Source organism: Suncus etruscus, chromosome 11, assembly GCF_024139225.1.
Source record: "Suncus etruscus isolate mSunEtr1 chromosome 11, mSunEtr1.pri.cur, whole genome shotgun sequence".
NCBI lineage: Eukaryota > Metazoa > Chordata > Mammalia > Eulipotyphla > Soricidae > Suncus > Suncus etruscus.
In genome coordinates, this window is record NC_064858.1 from 79,956,707 (window position 1) to 79,975,959 (window position 19,253).

The 19,253-nt window shown below is 42.0% G+C and overlaps 1 protein-coding gene across 15 annotated transcripts in view; it reads left to right on the forward strand.

Annotated features, from left to right (window-relative positions):
- PCBP2 (poly(rC) binding protein 2) overlaps positions 1-19,022 on the forward strand; it is a 30,257-nt gene extending 11,235 nt beyond the window's left edge. For 2 of the 15 annotated variants that reach the window (XM_049783449.1, XM_049783451.1), the window contains exons 8-15: positions 968-1,055; positions 2,989-3,081; positions 4,203-4,244; positions 5,733-5,805; positions 6,318-6,356; positions 7,302-7,357; positions 9,148-9,317; positions 11,965-12,737. In XM_049783449.1, coding sequence (XP_049639406.1) covers positions 968-1,055; positions 2,989-3,081; positions 4,203-4,244; positions 5,733-5,805; positions 6,318-6,356; positions 7,302-7,357; positions 9,148-9,317; positions 11,965-12,316 — 913 coding nt within the window. In that variant the 3' untranslated portion in view covers positions 12,317-12,737. Of the gene's footprint in view, positions 1-967; positions 1,056-2,988; positions 3,082-4,202; positions 4,245-5,732; positions 5,806-6,317; positions 6,357-7,301; positions 7,358-9,147; positions 9,318-11,964; positions 12,738-18,606 lie in introns of those variants that run through there. The other 13 variants (XM_049783463.1, XM_049783464.1, XM_049783460.1 and 10 more) reach the window with 13 other exon arrangements.
- Positions 19,023-19,253: the final 231 nt, after the last annotated feature.

Here is a 19,253-nt window from a genome sequence, read left to right on the forward strand (position 1 = left end):
TTTCATTAAGTAGACTGAAGAAAAGGGTATTTATATTTTTGGGTCCTAAGTTGCCTTTTGGATTATAATTGGACTTTGTGCAACTGGCCTTTTTTTGTTTTTGAGCCACATCCTATGGAGCTCAGGGTTACTCCTGGCTTTGCACTCAGGAATTACTCCTGATGGTTCTCTTATGATGCTGGGAATGGTTGGCTGTGTGCAAGACAAGCAAGCGCCTAACTTGCTGTACTATTCAGCACAGTACTATGCAAACTGACTTAAAAAGGTAGAATTATATTCAAAATTGGAGTTATATTCAACAATGTTATTCATTCTGGTGTTTCTGAAATAATAGAGAGGTCCTGTTATCTTCTTATTAAAACAAAATTGAGAAGCATTTTTAGAGTTGTGCTGGATTTGGCCCCTATGGGAGCTGCCAAGTGCCTTTTATGATGAGAAAGGAAATTTTTCAGGTATTTTGGAAAAGTACCAGTTGTGCTTTGGATCTAATTTATGGATATTGCTATCCTAGACTTCACCTTTGGTTATTTTTTTGTTTTGTTTCTGGGCCACACACAGCAGTGCTCATGGTTACTTCTGGCAGGCTGGGGAATATGGGATGCCCAGAATTGAACCTGGGTTGGCTGCATGCAAAGCAAATGCCCTACCCACTGTGTTTTAGCTCCGGGTCTACATTTGATTACTTATTACATAAGTACAAAGGATTTTTATACTCAGAGTTATTTGAAAACATGTTGATAATGGCATAAATTTTTATGCGGGAATCTGCTTTTGAGGAAATCAGTGTCAATTTGTGTAGTCCACAGATTATCTTAACATTTTTAAAGATAATTTGAGGTTGAATCTAGCTGAAGACAATGTTATGTTGGTAGGTGAGGGGATGGAAATGAAGTAAAATCTGTGTGAGCTTAAGCCACACAGCTGAAGCAGCTTTGAAACCTTATCTCTTTTTGTTTTTTTCCCCTCTGACTCTCTCCCAGTCCCCTCCGAAGGGCGTGACCATCCCGTACCGGCCCAAGCCGTCCAGTTCTCCGGTCATCTTTGCAGGTGGTCAGGTAAGAAATTTTTACTGGTGGGCTAGACTAATAAAATTATGTTTGAATTGTCAACTTTGCCAGCAATACACCAGGCCCTCTGCATGCTTGCTGAAAATCTGTACTCTGGTCATAGTTTGACCTGCTTTCAGGATTTTTGTTTTCTTTTGGGAATTTTTTTTTTTTTTGTACTGGAGAAAGCTATGAATGCCAACCCTTATTTTTTAGCAGGCAATGGAAGTTTTGTAGGCACTCTTGAAGAGATAATTTAAGGTGGATTGGGTTAGAATTAAATTGCCTTCGTGTAATTACTTTCCCTGCCCTACCCCATCTATGTTTTTTTATATGGGGTTTCTTGAGAGGTAGCAAAGATTTCTTAGATGGTGTTCTCAAAATTGGGACTTTCTAAACTTGAGTGTCCTACAAACTTCCCCTACCCTTCACCTCACCTCCCCCTACTCCTATCCCTTCACCCTAACTCCAGTGTGTTACCCCCCCCTACCCGCAAACTCAAACACTGGTTTGAACCCACATGGCATAATTGAAATAAAATGGATAAGAATACGAGAAAGGGGAAATTATATTGGATTGTGGTGCTTAAAAAAACTTTGATAGTAGAATAAGAACACATAAATGCCTCCTTGGTCCCTCTTTTTCTCCCTCAACTTTTGGTTCTTGACATATGGTTTATATTGAAGTCAGGATTTTATGATGGACACTGCTCCGTACCCACAGCATCTAACTAGTATTTGAGAAGGTCAGCTTTAAGATTTTTGTGTTCTGGTTGAAGTCGTATAACCTTGATTTTCGTAGCTGTCTAATAAGCCAAGCACATAGCTTAAAATGCCTTTTCCCACTTGGAGCTGACCCAGGGGTCCTCAAACGTTTTAAACAGGGGGCCAGTTCACTGTCCCTCAGACCATTGGAGGGTCTGACTATAGTAAAAACAAAACTTATGAACGAATTCTTACGCACACTGCATATATCTTATTTTGTAATGAAGAAACAAAACAGATACAAATACAATATGTGGCCCGCGGGCCATAGTTTGAGGACCACTGGCCGCTGGCCTATTATGTTAGCATTCTCTACCTCAATTAATGCATTTTATATTTGGAATGGAAAGTACAACCTTGAAACCCATCTCACTTACATTCTGCTAGCATAAGGCTGAGCAAGCATTATTGGTGGCTGCTAGGTTTGTCATGTAGTAGATAGAATTTAAGTACTATCTACAGACCTTATGTGTAACATTAATTTGCAGCATTAACTAGTCTAATCTTGTTTGCAAGAACACATAGGTAGGATTAGCAAAAATCCAGAATCAGAACAGTACAGAGGGTTTAGTCTTAGTTTTCCCTTCTCCCTAGAAAACTCCAGGTTCCTGCTCTTCTGGATTCTCCACTTTTACTTGGGATTGTAAAGAGACCCATGCTGTTGTTTAACAGTGGACCTCTTTCACTGTTTTTCATTTCCCTGTCCTGTCCTTCCCATTCCAGTTTCCCTTTCTTTGCTTCCCTTCCCTCCTCCCTCTTTGGTTTATTAGTTAACCACCCTGTAAAAGCTTGCAGCTTCTAGCGAGTGGCCCTGTCGGTGATGATTTTCACTGAGCCTTTTTAAACGGATCATGCAATGGACCCATGTCTCTTGTTTCTTTGTGACAGTCTGAACTCCTTAGAGGTTCATTTTAATCGCACTGACCAGTAGCTGGCATCAGCTCTGTTCCCTGCCCTTTCATTCTTACTAAAAATAGCCCAATTGTGCAGTGTGAAATCTGCCGTTAGGTGCTTTTTTTTTTTTAATTCTCTGATTGCAGCTCGTTTCAAATTGTATTGTGAGCTCCTTTTTAAAGAAAAAGAAAAAATTTAAACAACTTTTTTTGTGTGAATTTCATGCTGGTGACAAGGTGCCGGATTGACAGCCCTGGAGACTGAAATCCTCTATTTATCCACAGGACAGGTACAGCACAGGCAGCGACAGTGCGAGCTTTCCCCACACCACCCCGTCCATGTGCCTCAACCCTGACCTGGAGGGACCACCTCTAGAGGTGAGAGGGGATGTTCAGTCTCCAAGGCTCATTCAATCCTTCCGCCTCAGCCGAGACTGCCAACACGCGGGGGGCCAGTGGCGCTCGTGATTTTTGTGCTGTGGACACCACCTGTCCATGGGAACCTGGACTGACCCCCCCAACCTCATTTCACACAGGCCGCGTAGCCCACCAGATGGTAACACCAACTTTTTTTTTCTTTTTTCTTTTTTTCCTTTTTTTTTCTTTTTTCTTTTTTGTTGACCCCTCTTTCCCCATCTCCCACTCCTACCCCATTTTCACCTTCCCACCTCCACCTGGGTGCACTTTTACTAGGGTAGTGGCCTCAGATGTGAGAAGCTTCACATCCTGTTAAATAGCCATTACCCTTCCCTCCCTCTGTTCCCTATTACCCTTTGCCCCCATTGTCCTGAAGAACCCAGCTCCCTTTTTGGGAGGTTATGGTGTGTATGTGTCGGGGGTGTAGTGAGAACTGCAAGTGCCTTTATGTGGAGGGAGGGTGGGTGAAGTCAGAATTAGAAGACAGTGATTTTGTGTGTGTGTGTGTGTGTGTGTGTGTGTGTGTGTGTGTACCTATAGTCATCTCCTTAGAGTTAGGGACCCAGTTTGTTTTTAGTCCATTTAGGAATTTAAACGTGATAGGAAAATAGGGAAAGGGAATTGATTCAGAACATGTCGTGTAGGTTTGTTGCATATACAGGCCATTCACAATTATCGTGGGTATCAGGGTTGGGGTGGTTGAGGGAACATACTATTACTACTAGGCTTAGGCTCTCTTGTTCACAGGGAGAAAGAAGGGGGGCTTGGTTAATAGAGGCATTGCTTAATCCATTCCCAACATTTTCATTGAGCCGTAAATGTATATTTTGCTTTGATTATAGGGATTAATCAAAGGCTTTCATAGAAAGGCTTCCCCAAAAAAGTTCTTATTTAAAGTTCAAAGGAGGCCAAATCAGGTCTAACTATTTGTGAAATAACGATCGTTGCCTCAATCTCTGGCCTCCCCCCACTCTCTAGTTCAATTCTGGCTTTCCTGGCTAGTTGAAATCTGTCTTTTTCTCCCCCACTGGGTGGCTGTCCGTGATTGGTTTTTAATAGGAATTGTTTTCCTCCTTTTGTAGGCCTATACCATTCAAGGACAGTATGCCATTCCACAGCCAGATGTAAGTTTTGTTTTCACTTCTTGTTTTGAAAAGCTCCCTCTTATCTAAAATTTTCTCTCCTTTCTCTCATGTAGGCAGAAGTGAATTGGGTCTTAAACATTTATGTTAAGTTACTTCCCTCACAAGGTGAATCCCATATTTTGACAATGGTTTAATCTCAGGGTATTGTAGTACCTTGTTTACATCTTTGGAAATAATCTCTCAAATTATTCTACTTTCACTGTTTCAAATTAACATTTTTCTTCTGAAGAGAAAAACATTTCATTGTATATTGTTACTTGGTTATTCCAGGACAAGGTTAAGTGGCTGTGAATTCTGCATCTTGTGTAGAGTTGGTTCCATATTGGGAGTGGAAGCTTGGGTTTGTCCTTGCCTACTGATCTGAGGCAACAATTTTAAAACCTTGGAGGGAATAATTTAAAATAAGATCTAGAGAGATAGCTCAGTGGGCTGAATGCATTGCTTGGCACACTTGAAATCCCAGGTCCAATCCCTGTGGTCTTGAGTACAGAACTGGGATTAGCTCTAGCATTTCCTATTGAGCCCCTACCCCAAATTAAAAATATCTGGAGGGGCTGAAGGCCCACGAACATGTGAGGGGCCCAAATATGATTTGGTGTTAGCTCTTAAGTACTGCCAAATGGGACCTAAATCTTCCCTACACCCCATAAAACTGGAAGGATGGGAAAATGAGTTAATATGTAGGGGTAAGTAAGAAGCTAAATATTTGAAGTTTTGACTGAATAGTCATTAAAAACTTCCCATTTCAGGGGATTCCTCACCTCCAACTTTCTCCTCAGAGCTTACTCCTGGATCTGTGCCCAGGGATCACTTGTCTCAGGGTACCATATGGGATCAAACCTGGGTTGGCTGTCTGCAAGGCAAGCCCCCAAAGACTCCATGCCTTACTAATTTTTTCAGGTACTGGCCAGCAGACTTGGGATGTTGAGATGGGCTCTTGGTTAGTCTTAGTCCCCAGGAGGGCAGTAGATGTGAAGAGCAATTACTTTACAGCCAGGATAGTTAATGTAGATGATGGAAAATGTAGCTATAGAAATGGAGAGAAAGGGCCTAAACTCATTTGGTTTGTCTTTATCTCCTTGCAAATTCCCTGTCCCCTCATCTCCTTCCCTTCTCCCAATACTGATAGAATCCTGCATGGTGTATGTTCCCTAGCACCACTGCAGTTTGTTTACTTAGGCTGTCTGTGCTTTTCCCTGGAGCAACTGTTGCAATGGCTGCAATCACCTTCATTAAATAGCTCACCAGGGGATGGTTGGGATGTATTGCTTCTCACACAAAGAACATTCATTTTCTTGTATTGATACATTTTCTATTTCTAATCCTTACCTTCCTATTCTTCCACCAGAATTGTGATGTAAGCTTTACCCTTTGTAGTATTAGTCAATTTTGAGGATTTTCAGATTTGAAAGTGCATGAGCGCTGGCTCTTTTTTTTTTAATGCCACTCTCTGTTTCCTCTCTGCAGTTGACCAAGCTGCACCAGTTGGCAATGCAACAGTCTCATTTTCCCATGACGCATGGCAACACCGGATTCAGTGGTATGGATGCCTCCATGTTTATCTTTTTGTTACGGTGTAGTCCAAGACCGAGACCAGTCCCAAGGTCTCAGTTTGACATCTGTTTAAAACAGTTTTGTTACCCAGCGTCCTGCTGGTTTATACTTGCCTGTCTTCTAAGACTAAACGAAGGAGGTAATGTGTTTGTTAATGTGACTTTATTTTTTTAATTTGGGTTGTTATTTAATTTTTTTAAAAGGGGCCCCTGGAAGGTTTGGGGTGAGGTCTGGGGATGCTTGTCAGGCAAAGGGTAGGCTGATGTTTCTTCTTACCCATACTCACTGCTGCCCCTTTGATCTGATTGGCACCCCATTTCTCTCCACCACCTAATCACAAACCTGGGTAGAGAATCCATTTGTGCCAAATTGTGTAGTGTTTTGATTTTGTTTTGTTTTATTTTGTTTTTGGGGGCTTTTTTTTTCTGTATAAGGAATAACTTGTCCGGTAGGGTTAGGATGAGACCACCAAACTCATTTTCACTTGTATCTTAACAGGCATTGAATCCAGCTCTCCAGAGGTGAAAGGCTATTGGGGTAATGATTAAAAAAAAAATCTGTAGTATTCTACTGTTATATTAATAAACTGGTGGGAGTCTTGTTTCACTGCCCATGAACCATACTAGCAACATGCACATGGCAGAAAGGAGCTGAGAGAGCAAAGGGGTGGGCCTGGTGCCCCCTGAGGGTCCCTTGATGGATCTGACCAACACTCTTCAAAAATGTTAAAAAGTTTAGCAGCCACAGCTGAGAGCAGGATTAGCCTTTGAGTTAATCCTGAGAGCAGGATTAGCCAGATACCATTTTAGATGGGTGTGTTTCCTGATGAGTTTGTTGTGTTTTGTTTTTGTTTTTGTTTTTTCTTTTTCTTTGGAAAGCAAAATATAAATCAGGACAAATAACTGAGTAAAAGACAGGGAATAAATCTGGAGAAATGAATTTCCCTCACTTGACTGTCATTTCATTGTCTCTGACCTTCAAGTTTAGGATAGGTCTGGGGAGGATGTGTTAACCTGATACAGGTATATATAAAACCTACTCTGCTTGTGTGCCAAAATCCCATGGTACCCAATAATAGGCATGATATTGGCACTGGTGCTAATGAACATCAAATAAGATCATATTGGAGCGCCACAATAGAAAATGCGAAGCAGAGAAGTAGTAGAATTAGAGAATACTTGATTAGATTTTGGTCCTCTTTGAGGATTCCACATTCCTTTGCCCCTTGCTTCCATCTCCTTACACTCTAATAGGCTGGGCTTTACAGGAAATGGCATGAAATCAGCTCTTCTGGGTGTACAGAAGATCCTTTCCAGCATTATCACTTACACCCCTCTTTCCTCCTTGGAGGCTTTCAAGTTAGTGATGAATCCCAACAGCCAATGCTGGGTTTCCAGATTGTTTTCTTCTGTTAGGTTAATGTGCAGTTAGTGGGATCTGTATGCTATACATTGAACTTGCTTGTTCTCTTCTGTCTTTTAGCAGGTTTGGATGCATCTGCTCAGACTACTTCTCATGAACTCACCATTCCAAATGATGTAAGTATGGTTACTTTCATGGGATAAAAATAAAAGTGGTTTCAGACTAGAAGTCTTCAGCAGTGCTATGCCAGTCTTAAGCTTTAGGTGGAAATGGGAGCTTTGAACAGATCAAATTAAAATTGGGGAGTCAGGGCCATACTCGGTGATGCTCAGTAGTTAGTTACTCCTGGCCCTGTTCGGGTCACTCCTGGTAGCCTTAAGGGGCCATATTTGATGCCCTAGAAACTGATCAAACTGGTAAGGCAGGTACAGGGCAAGCTTATCTCCAAATTAAGGTTTTAAAAAAATAAAATGCTGAATAAAGATAGTAGAAATTTATAACAACATTATGCCATTCAGGTTATCATCATGAGGCAAAGTGAATCTTTTTCTCAAGAAACTCCCTTAAGATGCTTGCCTTGTTTGTGGCTAGTGTGGGTTTAATCCCTGTGCTGCATATGGTCGGTCCCCTGAGCAGAATCACTAGTCACCTGTGCTATTTGAAGTTTTGAGAGTTTGATTGAATATATTTTTGGGCCACACTCTGCATTATTCAGGAGTTACTCTTGACTTTTGTTTGGGGTGTTAGGGGTCCAAGCCAGGGTTCCTCTAGTCTAGGCCATTGATCTAGTACTCACTTCACCCTTTTTGACCATACCCTGTGATGCCCCAAGGCTACTTCTGGAAAATCTGACCCTAATTAAACTTGTTTTTTTGTGTGTTTTTTTTGGAGGCCACACCCGGTGGCACTCTGGGTTATTTCTGGCTATGCGCTCAGAAATCACTCCTGGCTTGGGGGATCATATGGGATGCCGGTTATTGAACCCAGGTTCAACCTGGGTCAGCCGCAAGCAAGGCAAACACCCTACTGCTGTGCTATTGCTCTGGCCCCTAAACTTGGTTTTTGGGCTACACTTGGTAGTTCTTAGGCTCAGGGAAACCATTTGAGATGTCAAATCAGCCATATTCAATGCAAATGCCTTACCTGCTGCACAATCACTCCAATCTGCTCAAATTTCTGAGTGATCCTAGTCACAAATAACATGTTCATTAATCATGTTATTGGTGTCTCCCACATTGGGAAGTGCAATGCAAATGTGATTGAGTTTTTATTTTATTTGCCATGGCAAAGTTATAAGTTAGCAAAATTTCTTTTTTTATTTTTATTTAAAATTTTTTAAATTATCTTTATTTAAATACCGTGATTACAAGTATGATTGTAGTTGTATGATTTCAGTCATGTAAAGAACACCCCCTTCACCAGTGCAACATTCCCACCACCAATGTCCCAAATCTCCCTCCTCCCCAGCAAAAATTCTTGTCAGTAACACTTAGGAAGTTCATATATTCATCTTTGTTGTAAAGACTGAAAATACCCAGTTAGTTGTGGTCATCATGGCTTTGTTCCTATCTTGAGGAATGAACTGGTCATGAGATTCGGCTTTACTTCTGAAGTGGACAGAAAAATGGAGAAAAGTTGAAAATGGCTGAGCTAGAGAAATATTACAGCAGGTATATTTGACTTGCACATGACCGACCCAGGTTTGATTCTCTAGCACCACACATGTTCCCCCAGAGCTCCACCAGGACTAGTTCCTAAGTACAGCTACTTGTGTAGCCCCAAACAAAAAAACAATTGAAATGCAGTAAATTCACAAAACATTTAGAATTGTGATTGTTTTACAATATGAATGTATATATATAAAACTACCACTTAAGCTATAGATTGAAGAAATAACGGAAATTTTTGAATAAACCATGCAACTCTTGATTTGGTATGCCTTGTTTTTTTTTTCTCCCCCCTCAAGTTGATTGGCTGCATAATCGGGCGTCAAGGCGCCAAAATCAATGAGATCCGTCAGATGTCTGGGGCGCAGATCAAAATTGCGAACCCAGTGGAAGGATCTACTGATAGGCAGGTTACCATCACTGGATCTGCTGCCAGCATTAGCCTGGCTCAATATTTAATCAATGTCAGGTAAGGGTATCCTACTACTACTTGGCTTATTGATGCCAACACAAGTAATATATGTGTTGGGGGAAGCTATAATGAGTTATTTAATGAGGGATTAATTTGGGGGCTGGCAAAAATGGTGGGTGGAGGTAGAAGAATTTAATAATAGCCTTAGTGTAGCAAAATTAGAAAACAGGTTAGTATTTTTGCATGGGGAATGAAAAATAGAATATTTGACTTGGTAAATTGTGGATTGGTAGTATGGAGCTGAATGTTTCCATGAGTAGAAGTGCTCTGCATATTTAAAAATAAATATGGATCGTTAGTGATTCATCTTACATAGACTAACATAGACCAGTATTTCTTTAATGGGTTTTGTGCAACAGTGCTCTTAGTGGAGTGGAGGTAAAAATAATGATGAAAAGTGATAGGAAAGGTTGATTTTTTTTTTTTTAAAGGTAGCCCTTTCTGTTGTGAAAGCATCAGTTTTTCTTAATTTTCCATTGTCCAGAGAAGGCTTGGGGGACAAGGGTGGTATAGCCATTGAATAATGGCCTACTATTTTGTTTTCTCCCTCCCCCACTTTGCCAATCTTGCCAGTGACTTTTGGGAGAGTTTACCTTTCTTTCACAGTTTGTGCTTAAGTTATGTTCTTAATTGCTTAACATTTTACAAGGTGCCCAAGCTATTGCCTTTCTGTAGTCTTGGATTAATATATCTTATTTACATCAGTTGCAGTTGTTTTAGTCCCTTGTGTTTAAGTTTTGAGTTCTTAATCTGGTCAAAGGAAAGGAAGTCATGTGAAGTCCATTGTGCTGGTACGGATGTTGTTTTCTATCTATAGTCTTTGAGCTCCTGGAACTTAGCATTGGTTTTGAGTTTTACTATAAATATTTTCATGTCTTGAGGTACACTTCTATGTAGAAATGTGTCTAGCTCTGTTGTGTTTTTTTTTTAAGTTTTTTAAATTGAGTCACAGATACACTGTTACTAAGTTGTTGGTGATTGAGTTTTTGTCAATGTCCCAGCATCTTATTGAGGCACATTTCCCTATACTCTGTCCCCAGTTTCCCTCCTGCTCCCCACCAGGCACCAGACTCTTTGACCCACACTATTCTTTCCTCTTTTGATTGTTTTCTTGTGCTGTAAATAAAGCGCTCTCGCTCTCTCGCTCTCTCGCTCGCTCTCTCTCTCTCTCTCTCTCTCTCTCCCCCTCTCTCCCTCTCTCCCCCCCCCCCTCTCTGTGTGTGTCTGTCTCTCTGTCTCTCTCTCTCTGTCTCTGTATCTCTCATGTTGTAAGCTACATCCCCAGCTCAGTACGTTACTTTCTTACTGTTTGGGGTGAGATGGTAGTCACCTTTGCAGAGGGCTGTCATTTGTTTGGGAAAGGGATGTTAACTGTTCAGTTATGTTCTGGGAAGCTGCAGATGTTTTTTTGTGCTTGAGTAAGTTTGCTCTGAATATTGCCTGATAGATGTGTGATTTGTTTGCCAGGCTTCTTGGGTTCAGTCTTCATTATTAAATTGTAAGGAAGTAGGACTTCTCCACCTCAGTTTTCTTTTTTTCTTGATTGAGTTGCTCTTTCGTGATCATCCTTAGTTGAAAGTTTACAAGCATCTCATTAAGTTATGGATTTAATCTGAGCTTTTAAAGGCTTTAACATCAAGGTTAGGAACTGTGCAAACTTAAGTTTTTTTTTCCTCCTCTTAGCCCAGTTTAACTTCAGAAAGCAAACTGGTTTTGTTTCTTAAGAATAGACCCCCCCCCCAAAGGACAATGTTCTTTCAGTAATGGATTCTGATGAACATTTCTGCTGAGTCAGTCATGTCTTTAACCTTTATAAATTGTAGATAGATGAAGTGGTATCTATCTTTAAGATTTGACATTTAAGACATTTTTGTCAATATTATGGGCATACAGAAACAAGGATATTTTACTTTCACCATCACCCCTCAATATAAATGAAGTAAGATTCCTTTTTTTTTTTTTTTTTTTTTGTTTTTTCGGGCCATACCCATTTGATGCTTAGGGGTTACTCCTGGCTAAGCGCTCAGAAGTTGCCCCTGGCTTGGGGGACCATATGGGACGTCTGTCCTTCCTTGGCTAGCGCTTGCAAGGCAGATACCTTACCTCTAGCGCCACCTTGCTGGCCCCTTTTTTCTTTCTTTCTTTTTTATTTTTGTAAGCTTCCTTGATTCTTAACTTTTACCAAAAAATTTTTTTTCATAACTGTCACAACTTAGATCTTTTTAATCTTTTTGTTTATTTGTTTTGGCCACACTTGGGGAATCTATTGAGCAGTGCTTGGGTGACCATGTGGTGACAACCAAGGCTTCCAGTCCTTTCATTTTCTTCCTGAAACATTGGTTTCTGACTTTTAGGTTGCATTAGTGGATCTCAAATACCTAGAAGTTGGTGCTTCCAGTCTGTAGTTTTTTTTCTTTACTGTAACAGTTTTAAATAATATTGTAGAATGGAATTTGGCAATGTATGTTTAGAGAGGGTGGGACACAGACTAAAACACAATTTGTCACAAGTTGGTATTAGGTCTTCCTAATTGGCAACTAGAGTCAACTGATAAACTGAATCGGTTTTTGTCCTGTACTTTGTCCCTTTTGTGGTCTTCCCTTCCACCCACCCTTTTTTTTGTTCCTTTTTTCCTCTGTTACAGTTTAGAAAACGCTAAACCCTCCTCCCAGGCAGCCTCCGTCACGATCCCTGATCACCTCAGCATCAACCTCTCTCAACCCTCCACCCCTTCTTCTTCTTCTTCCTCCTCCACCACCACCCCCTCGCTCGCCACAGCGGGGACCTCCGACGCACCCTCCAGCCTCCCCAACCCTCTTCCGACCGCCCCTTGTGTCTCCAGTCTGCTTGGCATGAAACCCATCCCTCTCCTGGCTCTAAATGTTGTGTCTGCTGCTAAGGGTACCGGGGCTTCAGCTACCACCACCACCACCTCTGCTGTGCCATGTGTAACTAACAAACTGAAAGGCGAGAAACAGAGATTCTCCCCCTACTGATTGCATATCCTGAGGGATCCCCTCAAGTATTTCTTGGTTCATTTTGTTTTTCTTTGTTAATATTGGTGAGAACCAAACAATTGTGAGCTTGTGACCGTTTTTTCCTTTTTACTCTGGGGGGAGGGATAAAGGGTGGGGGCAGGGGCATTGGTAATCTGTGTTTAGGTATAGGTCATTTCAGCTGAGAGCCTGTTTCAGAGTCTTGAGTTGTTGAATTCTTTATCCTAGAGCCATAGTTCTTGCTCTTTCTCATTCTGTTACTTTTTGTAGCTTTATTCTGCCTTGCAATATAACATGTGTTAGGCTCTGTGTTACCTAATAAAAATTTCTCCATTAACTTTTTTTTAATTATTTATTGATGATAATCAGGCCTTCTTGGCCAGATCTGTTTATAGTTGTAATAAAGTTGCCACAGTAAGAACCTTAGTTGACTGTGTGCTCTGAAGGGTAAAGGGGTGGGAGCTGTGACCTGTGGCTGCTCAAATAGGAAGTGTATAAAACTGATTTGGGATTTATCCCTGGTTAACTGTAGTTGTCCTAAAAAAGAAGGTAAGATCTTAGGGACAGCTGTAAGGTGTTGGCTTGCAAATCGCCGACCTAGGTTTGAACCCTGGTACTGTATACGGTCCCCCAAGCACTGCCAGTAGTGATCCCTAAGCACACAGAGCCAAGGGTCTACTCCAACGATTGCTGGGGTCCCAAAATGGTAAATAAATCTAGAAGGGTTGTTGATTAGCAAGAAGCTTCTTGAATATAAAAGACAAATTCTGTCTCAATTTGCCAACAACCCCAGGTAATAAAAAGTGCCTGTATCAGACTTAATTATTTTTAATAACAGAATGGGGAGGCAAGGGATCAAATCTTGAACCATCAGCCTGTGATAGACTCCAGATTTTGAAATAACCACTTACCCTAAACCAGCACTGATAGCTGAACAAGTTCCATTACTTTTCTTGTATTCCCTGCCAAGCCTTTCATCTGTCCCTTTTGAATTATAGAGAATTATAAACCAATTTAGAAGGAGATATCAAGATCAAATGTAGTTTACCTAACCACTCAATCAGGTTTTTAAAAAAGTATTTAAATTTGGGGCCCGAGAGATAGCACGGTGTCGTTTGCCTTGCAAGCAGCCAACCCAAGACCTAAGGTGGGTGGTTTGAATCCTGGCATCCTTGTTCCTCCCAGGAGCTATTTTTGAGCAGATAGCCAGGAGTAACCCCTGAGCACCACTGGGTATGGTCCAAAACAAAAATAAATAAAAAGTAAATTTATAGATCACATGAGTGATTGTGAGGACTGAAAACTTGTATTTTTTTTTAATTTTTACTCATGCAGTCACCCAAAATGTTACTTTAAACCACCGTTCATTATTAAGAAGTTGATGTATTTGAGTGGTGGCGCAAGCAGTAGGCCTTGCATGTGCTAACCTAGGACAGACCGTGGTTCTATATCTCAGGGTCCCATATGGTCCCCCAAGCCAGGAGTAACCCCTGAGAGTCACCAAGTGTGGCCCAGAAATAAAAAACATTAAAAAAGTTGGAGAGATTACCAGGTATGTGGTACTGTATTTGCCTTTCATGAAGCCAACCCAGGTTTGACTCCCAGTTGCATATAGTTCCCCTAAACAATACCAGGTGTGGCCCAATCCCTCCTCCCCCAGAAAAATAGTTGAGATGCTTTAGGTATAGTGACAGAAGGCTCTTCAACTTGCATTGTCAGGGAATGAAAATGAGCTTTTGGCCCGGAGAGATAGCACAGTGGCGATTGCCTTGCAAGCAGCCGATCCAGGACCAAAGGTGGTTGGTTTGAATCCCCGTGTCCCATATGGTCCCCCGTGCCAGCCAGGAGCTATTTCTGAGCAGATAGCCAGGAGTAACCCCTGAGCACCGCTGGGTGTGGCCCAAAAACCAAAAAAAAGAAAATGAGCTTTTGTCCAGGGCATTGGAGTGCAAAAGTAGTATCCTTCCCCTCCTCAAAACTTTTCTTTTTGGGCCACACCTGGTGACACTGGTTACTCTTGGCCCTGCACTCAGAAATCATTCTTCCTGGCATACTTGGGGAAGCATATGGAATGTTGGGGATTGAACCTGGTTCTGCCGTACAAGGCAAACAACCTACCTTCTGTGTTATCATTTTTACACCATTAAAAACTTTTTAGGGGCCGGGAAGGTGGCGCTAGAGGTAAGGTGTCTGCCTTGCAAGCCCTAGCGTAGGATAGACCATAGTTCGATCCCCCGGCGTCCCATATGGTCCCCCCAAGCCAGGAGCGATTTCTGAGCACATACCCAGGAGTAACCCCTGAGTGTTAAACGGGTGTGGCCCCCAAAAAATATAAAAAGACTTTCTATACTTTTTTGTTTATATAGTGTTAAAAAGATGTTTTTTGGGGGTGGGGGCATACCCGGTATGCACAGGAGACTAATGGATGCCAGGGATCAAACCCAGGTCAACCATGGGCAAGGCAAGTGCTTTATCACTGTACTAGCCTCTGACCCCTAGAAAGATCATTCTTTTTTTATTTGGCGGGGGACCATACCTGGCTGCACCTGGGTTATTCCTAGCTCTGCACTCAAATTGCTCTTGGCAGACTCGGGAGACCATTTGGGATACTGGTGATTGAACCCAGGTTGGTCCCAGGTAGGCTGTGTCCAAGGTAAACCCTCCCTACTAGGCTGTCACGCTACCCCCAGATGATGCTGAGTCCAGAGCCAGGAGCGCTGCTGGGTGTGTTCCAAAACAAGAACAAACATATCTTTCTAAAGGACTATAGGTACAAACTTCACTACATTGTATCCCCATAAAATGCAAAAAGAGACTTTTAATTTCATATTGTTCTTTTTTTTTTTTTTTTTTTTGGTTTTTGGGCCACACCCAGCGGTGCTCAGGGGTTACTCCTGCCTATCTGCTCAGAAATAGCTCCTGGCAGGCACGGGGGACCATATGGGACACCGGGATTCAAACCAACCACCTTTGGTCCTGGATCGGCTGCTTGCAAGGCAAACACCACTGTGCTATCTCTCCGGGCCCCATATTGTTCTTGATCAGTTCTCTCTAATAGTATTAGTGAACGCAGGCTCATGTGCTTGGAATAGATTTCTGGATATCCTGAAAGCAAAGCATATATTTAGAACTTTACAAAAGCAGCTCCTGGTGCCAGAGAGATAGCACAAGTGGGGCTTTTGCCTTGCACGCAGCCAGTCCAGGACAGATGGTTCAAATCCCAGCACCCCATATGGTCCCCTGTGCCTGCCAGGAGTAACCCCTGAGTGCTGCTGGGTATGACCCAAAAACCAAAAAAAAAAAAAAAAAAAAAAAAAGAAAAGTAGCTCTTGTTATAATTTTGAGGGGATTGGGTTTAGAACCACACTCCTGATTGTGTCCTGGGGCAGACCATTAGGGATTGAATGGGATCATACTCAAATACAGGACTATTGGGGCTGGAGAGATAGCATGGAGGTAAGGCGTTTGCCTTTCATGCAAGAGGGCATCGGTTCGAATCCCAGCGTCCCATATGGTCCCCCGTGCCTGCCAGGAGCAATTTCTGAGCATGGAGCCAGGAGTAACCCCTGAGCACTGCCGGGTGTGACCCAAAAACCACAAAAAAAAAAAAAAATACAGGACTATTAGTACATTCATCTACTAGTTTTCCAGTCCTGTTGTTTTAGGGAGTAATACTATGGGAGGATTTCTGGTGGTACTGGGTGTGGACTGTATATAATACTAGGAATCTAACCAGGATTTTTAGCTTGGATCTCGTCTGCCTCATAAGCTTACATCGTCCCTCTGGTAGTGTAAGATTTTTTGTTTGTTTTTTGGGGCCATACCGGGTTACACTCATGGGTTACTCCTGGCTATGTGCTCGGAAATCACTCCTAGCTTGGGGGAACCATATGGGTCGCAGGGGATCTTACTGAGGTCAAGGCAAATGCTCTGGTCCCTAGTCTTAGCATTTCTAGTCTCTTCCTGCTTGTATTCTGTGCATAACACCACTTCTCCAGTCTGGTTCAGTTTCTGGGCTGGATGGGGGGGCTTGGCAGTGCTAAGAGGTTACTCTTGGCTCTGCTATGGGATCACTCATTTCTTCTTCTTCTTCTTCTTTTTTTTTTTTTTTTTTTTGTGGTTTTTGGGTCATACCCGGCAGTGCTCAGGGGTTATTCCTGGCTCCAGGCTCAGAAATTGCTCCTGGCAGGCACGGGGGATCATATGGGAGGCCGGGATTCAAACCGATGACCTCCTGCATGAAAGGCATGCTATCTCTCTGGCCCCGGGATCACTCATTTCTTAATGAGGTTCAGGGAGTTATTTGATTGAACCTGTATCTAACATTGAAGGCCGCCTCCGCTTTACTATCTTTAGCCCTAGAAATTACACTTGGCTCTGTGCTCAGGGATCACGTTTGGCAAGGCTGGGGAACTATATGGAGGGCTGGACATTGAACGTAGATCAGCTGTGTGCAAAGCAAGAGTCCTGTTTTTTTTTTTTTTTTGGGCAGAAATCGATCCTGGTTTGGGTGGGGACCACATGGGACGCTGATCCAACCCAGGTCCATCCTGGGTCAGCCTTGCAAATGCCCAACTGCTTCGCTGTTGCTCCGGCCCCTCACTATACTTTTTAACTGCCTCACATCAGGTTCTGAATTCTGGATAGCTCTATTAGATTCCACAGTGCAACCTGGCCTTCTATATGTCCTTGGTTTTGATTGTTTTTCCTCCCCTACCCGTTTTTAGGCCATAGCCAATGATACTCAGGGCTTACTGGCTCTGAACTCAGGATTGTGGCTCAAAGGGGATCAGTCGTAGAGGTACTAGGGATCAAAAAAAGCAGGTAGGCTGCCTTTTTTTTTTTTTTTTACAAAGCAAGCACTTTACCCTCAGTACTTTAGTTCTGCTCCTTGTCTTTTGGGTAAGCTCCTTAGCATAGAAACAGGCAGAAGTATATGGGGGTGCTCTGGGGATTGAATTTGGGTCACCTCCTTTTTTGGGGGAGGTCTCCTTATGCAAGGCCTCTGTCCTTGCATTTTTTTTTTTTTGTTGTTGTTGTTTGAGTCATAACTGGCGCGGCTCAGGGATTGATTACTCCTGGCTCTGCGCATAGAAATCACTCCTGGCAGGCTTAGGGTACCATATGGGATGTCGGGATTCGAACCACCGTCCTTCTGCGTGAAAGGCAAACACCTTACCTCCATGCTATCTCTCTGGCCCTGTCCTTGCATTTTTTAAGTTCTATACCTAAACTTCCTAGCAGTTTTTTTTCCCATGATCCTTCAGTTCCTATATTAATCCTTTAAATTTAGGTTTTACAGTTTACATGGTAGCAATTTTTTTTTTTGTTTTTGGGCCACACCCATTGCCCCTGAGTTGGGGGACCATATGGAATGCCAGGGATCAAACCCAGGTCCGTCCTAGTCAGCTGCGTGCAAGACAAATGCCCTGTGTCTGCTATCACTCTTGGTAGCAACTTTTTATGCTGAATTTAACAATGTATATGGAATTCTTGAACAAATTAATTGACTCCCACTTTTAATACACAGTAGAGGAACAATGAGTTTTAGTCTTACTTGGGCCATATCCTGCAGTGCTCTGGGCTTACTCTGGGCTCAGGGGTCTTTATGGGGTGCTGTGGATCAAACTTAGGCTGGCAGGGTGCGAGGCAAGTGCCTTACTCACTGTACACCAATCCAGGGTGAGTTTTGTTTTGGGGCCAAAAATGGCAGTGCTCAGGAAGTCCTCCTGGCTTTGCAATCAGGAATTAATTCGAACAGGTTTGGGGGAACCATAAGGACACTGGGGCTCAAACCAGGATATACACATAGCATATAACGGCCCTACCTGTTGTAATATCTTTCCAGCCCATGAGCTTTATTCTTGTTAGATACATGCTGTCCTCTCCATAAAAGTATTTAACCTTTGGAACAATACTGTGTCATGAGAATAGTGATCTTCATTAGTAGAGAAATCCCAGGTCTATTCTAGAAAATGTTCTTTGTTTTGGGCCATACCTAGTGGTGCTCAAAGGCTACTTCATTGCTCTAATTATTAGCGTGAATGCTTACTATATCAAACCCACAATTAGTAGTTACTACCAGGTCCTTTAGTTATTAATGTTGAATTGATTTTCTGTAGGGAGCTTGGGCTAAATCATGATACTTGGTTAATACAAGAACATCTTATATGTCTTAATATTGAATCTCATATACTCCTTATTTCATTATTTGGACTGAATGTTGTAGAGGTAAAATAGCTAGACTCCCAACAAACTAACTTATTTTTCTTTGTGTGTGTGTGTTACAGGCTTTCCTCGGAGACGGGTGGCATGGGGAGCAGCTAGAACAATGCAGATTCATCCATAATCCCTTCTGCTGTTCACCACCACCCATGATCCATCTGTGTAGTTTCTGAACAGTCAGCGATTCCAGGTTTTAAATAGTTTGTAAATTTTCAGTTTCTACACACTTTATCATCCACTCGTGATTTTTTAATTAAAGCGTTTTAATTCCTTTCTCTGTTCAGCGGTTAATGCTGAGATCCATATTTAGTTTTATAAGCTTCCCCCCTCCTTTTTTTTGGCTCATGAATTTTTTTGTTTGTCATGGAAATGTAAGAGTGGAATATTAATACATTTCAGTTTAGTTCTGTAATGTCAGGAATTTTTCAAAAAAAAAAAAGAATTAAAAGATGGACTGGAGCTTTTTCTTTGTGAATAGAAACTGGATGCCACAGTGATTCATGTGGGTTTATTCCTGTTGTCTTGCTGTTATTTTTGCACCTTTTATCCCTCAAAGGACATGGACCCTGTTTGGGTTTTGAATATAAGCCTTTATTCCAGTTAAGATGTTTTCTTTTTTCTTTTTTTTTTCTTTTTGCCACTCCATCTATTTTTTTTGTAATCCTTAATCCTGTTTTCGTTTGAAGCTTGCATTGCTGTGAGCTGGTAGCTA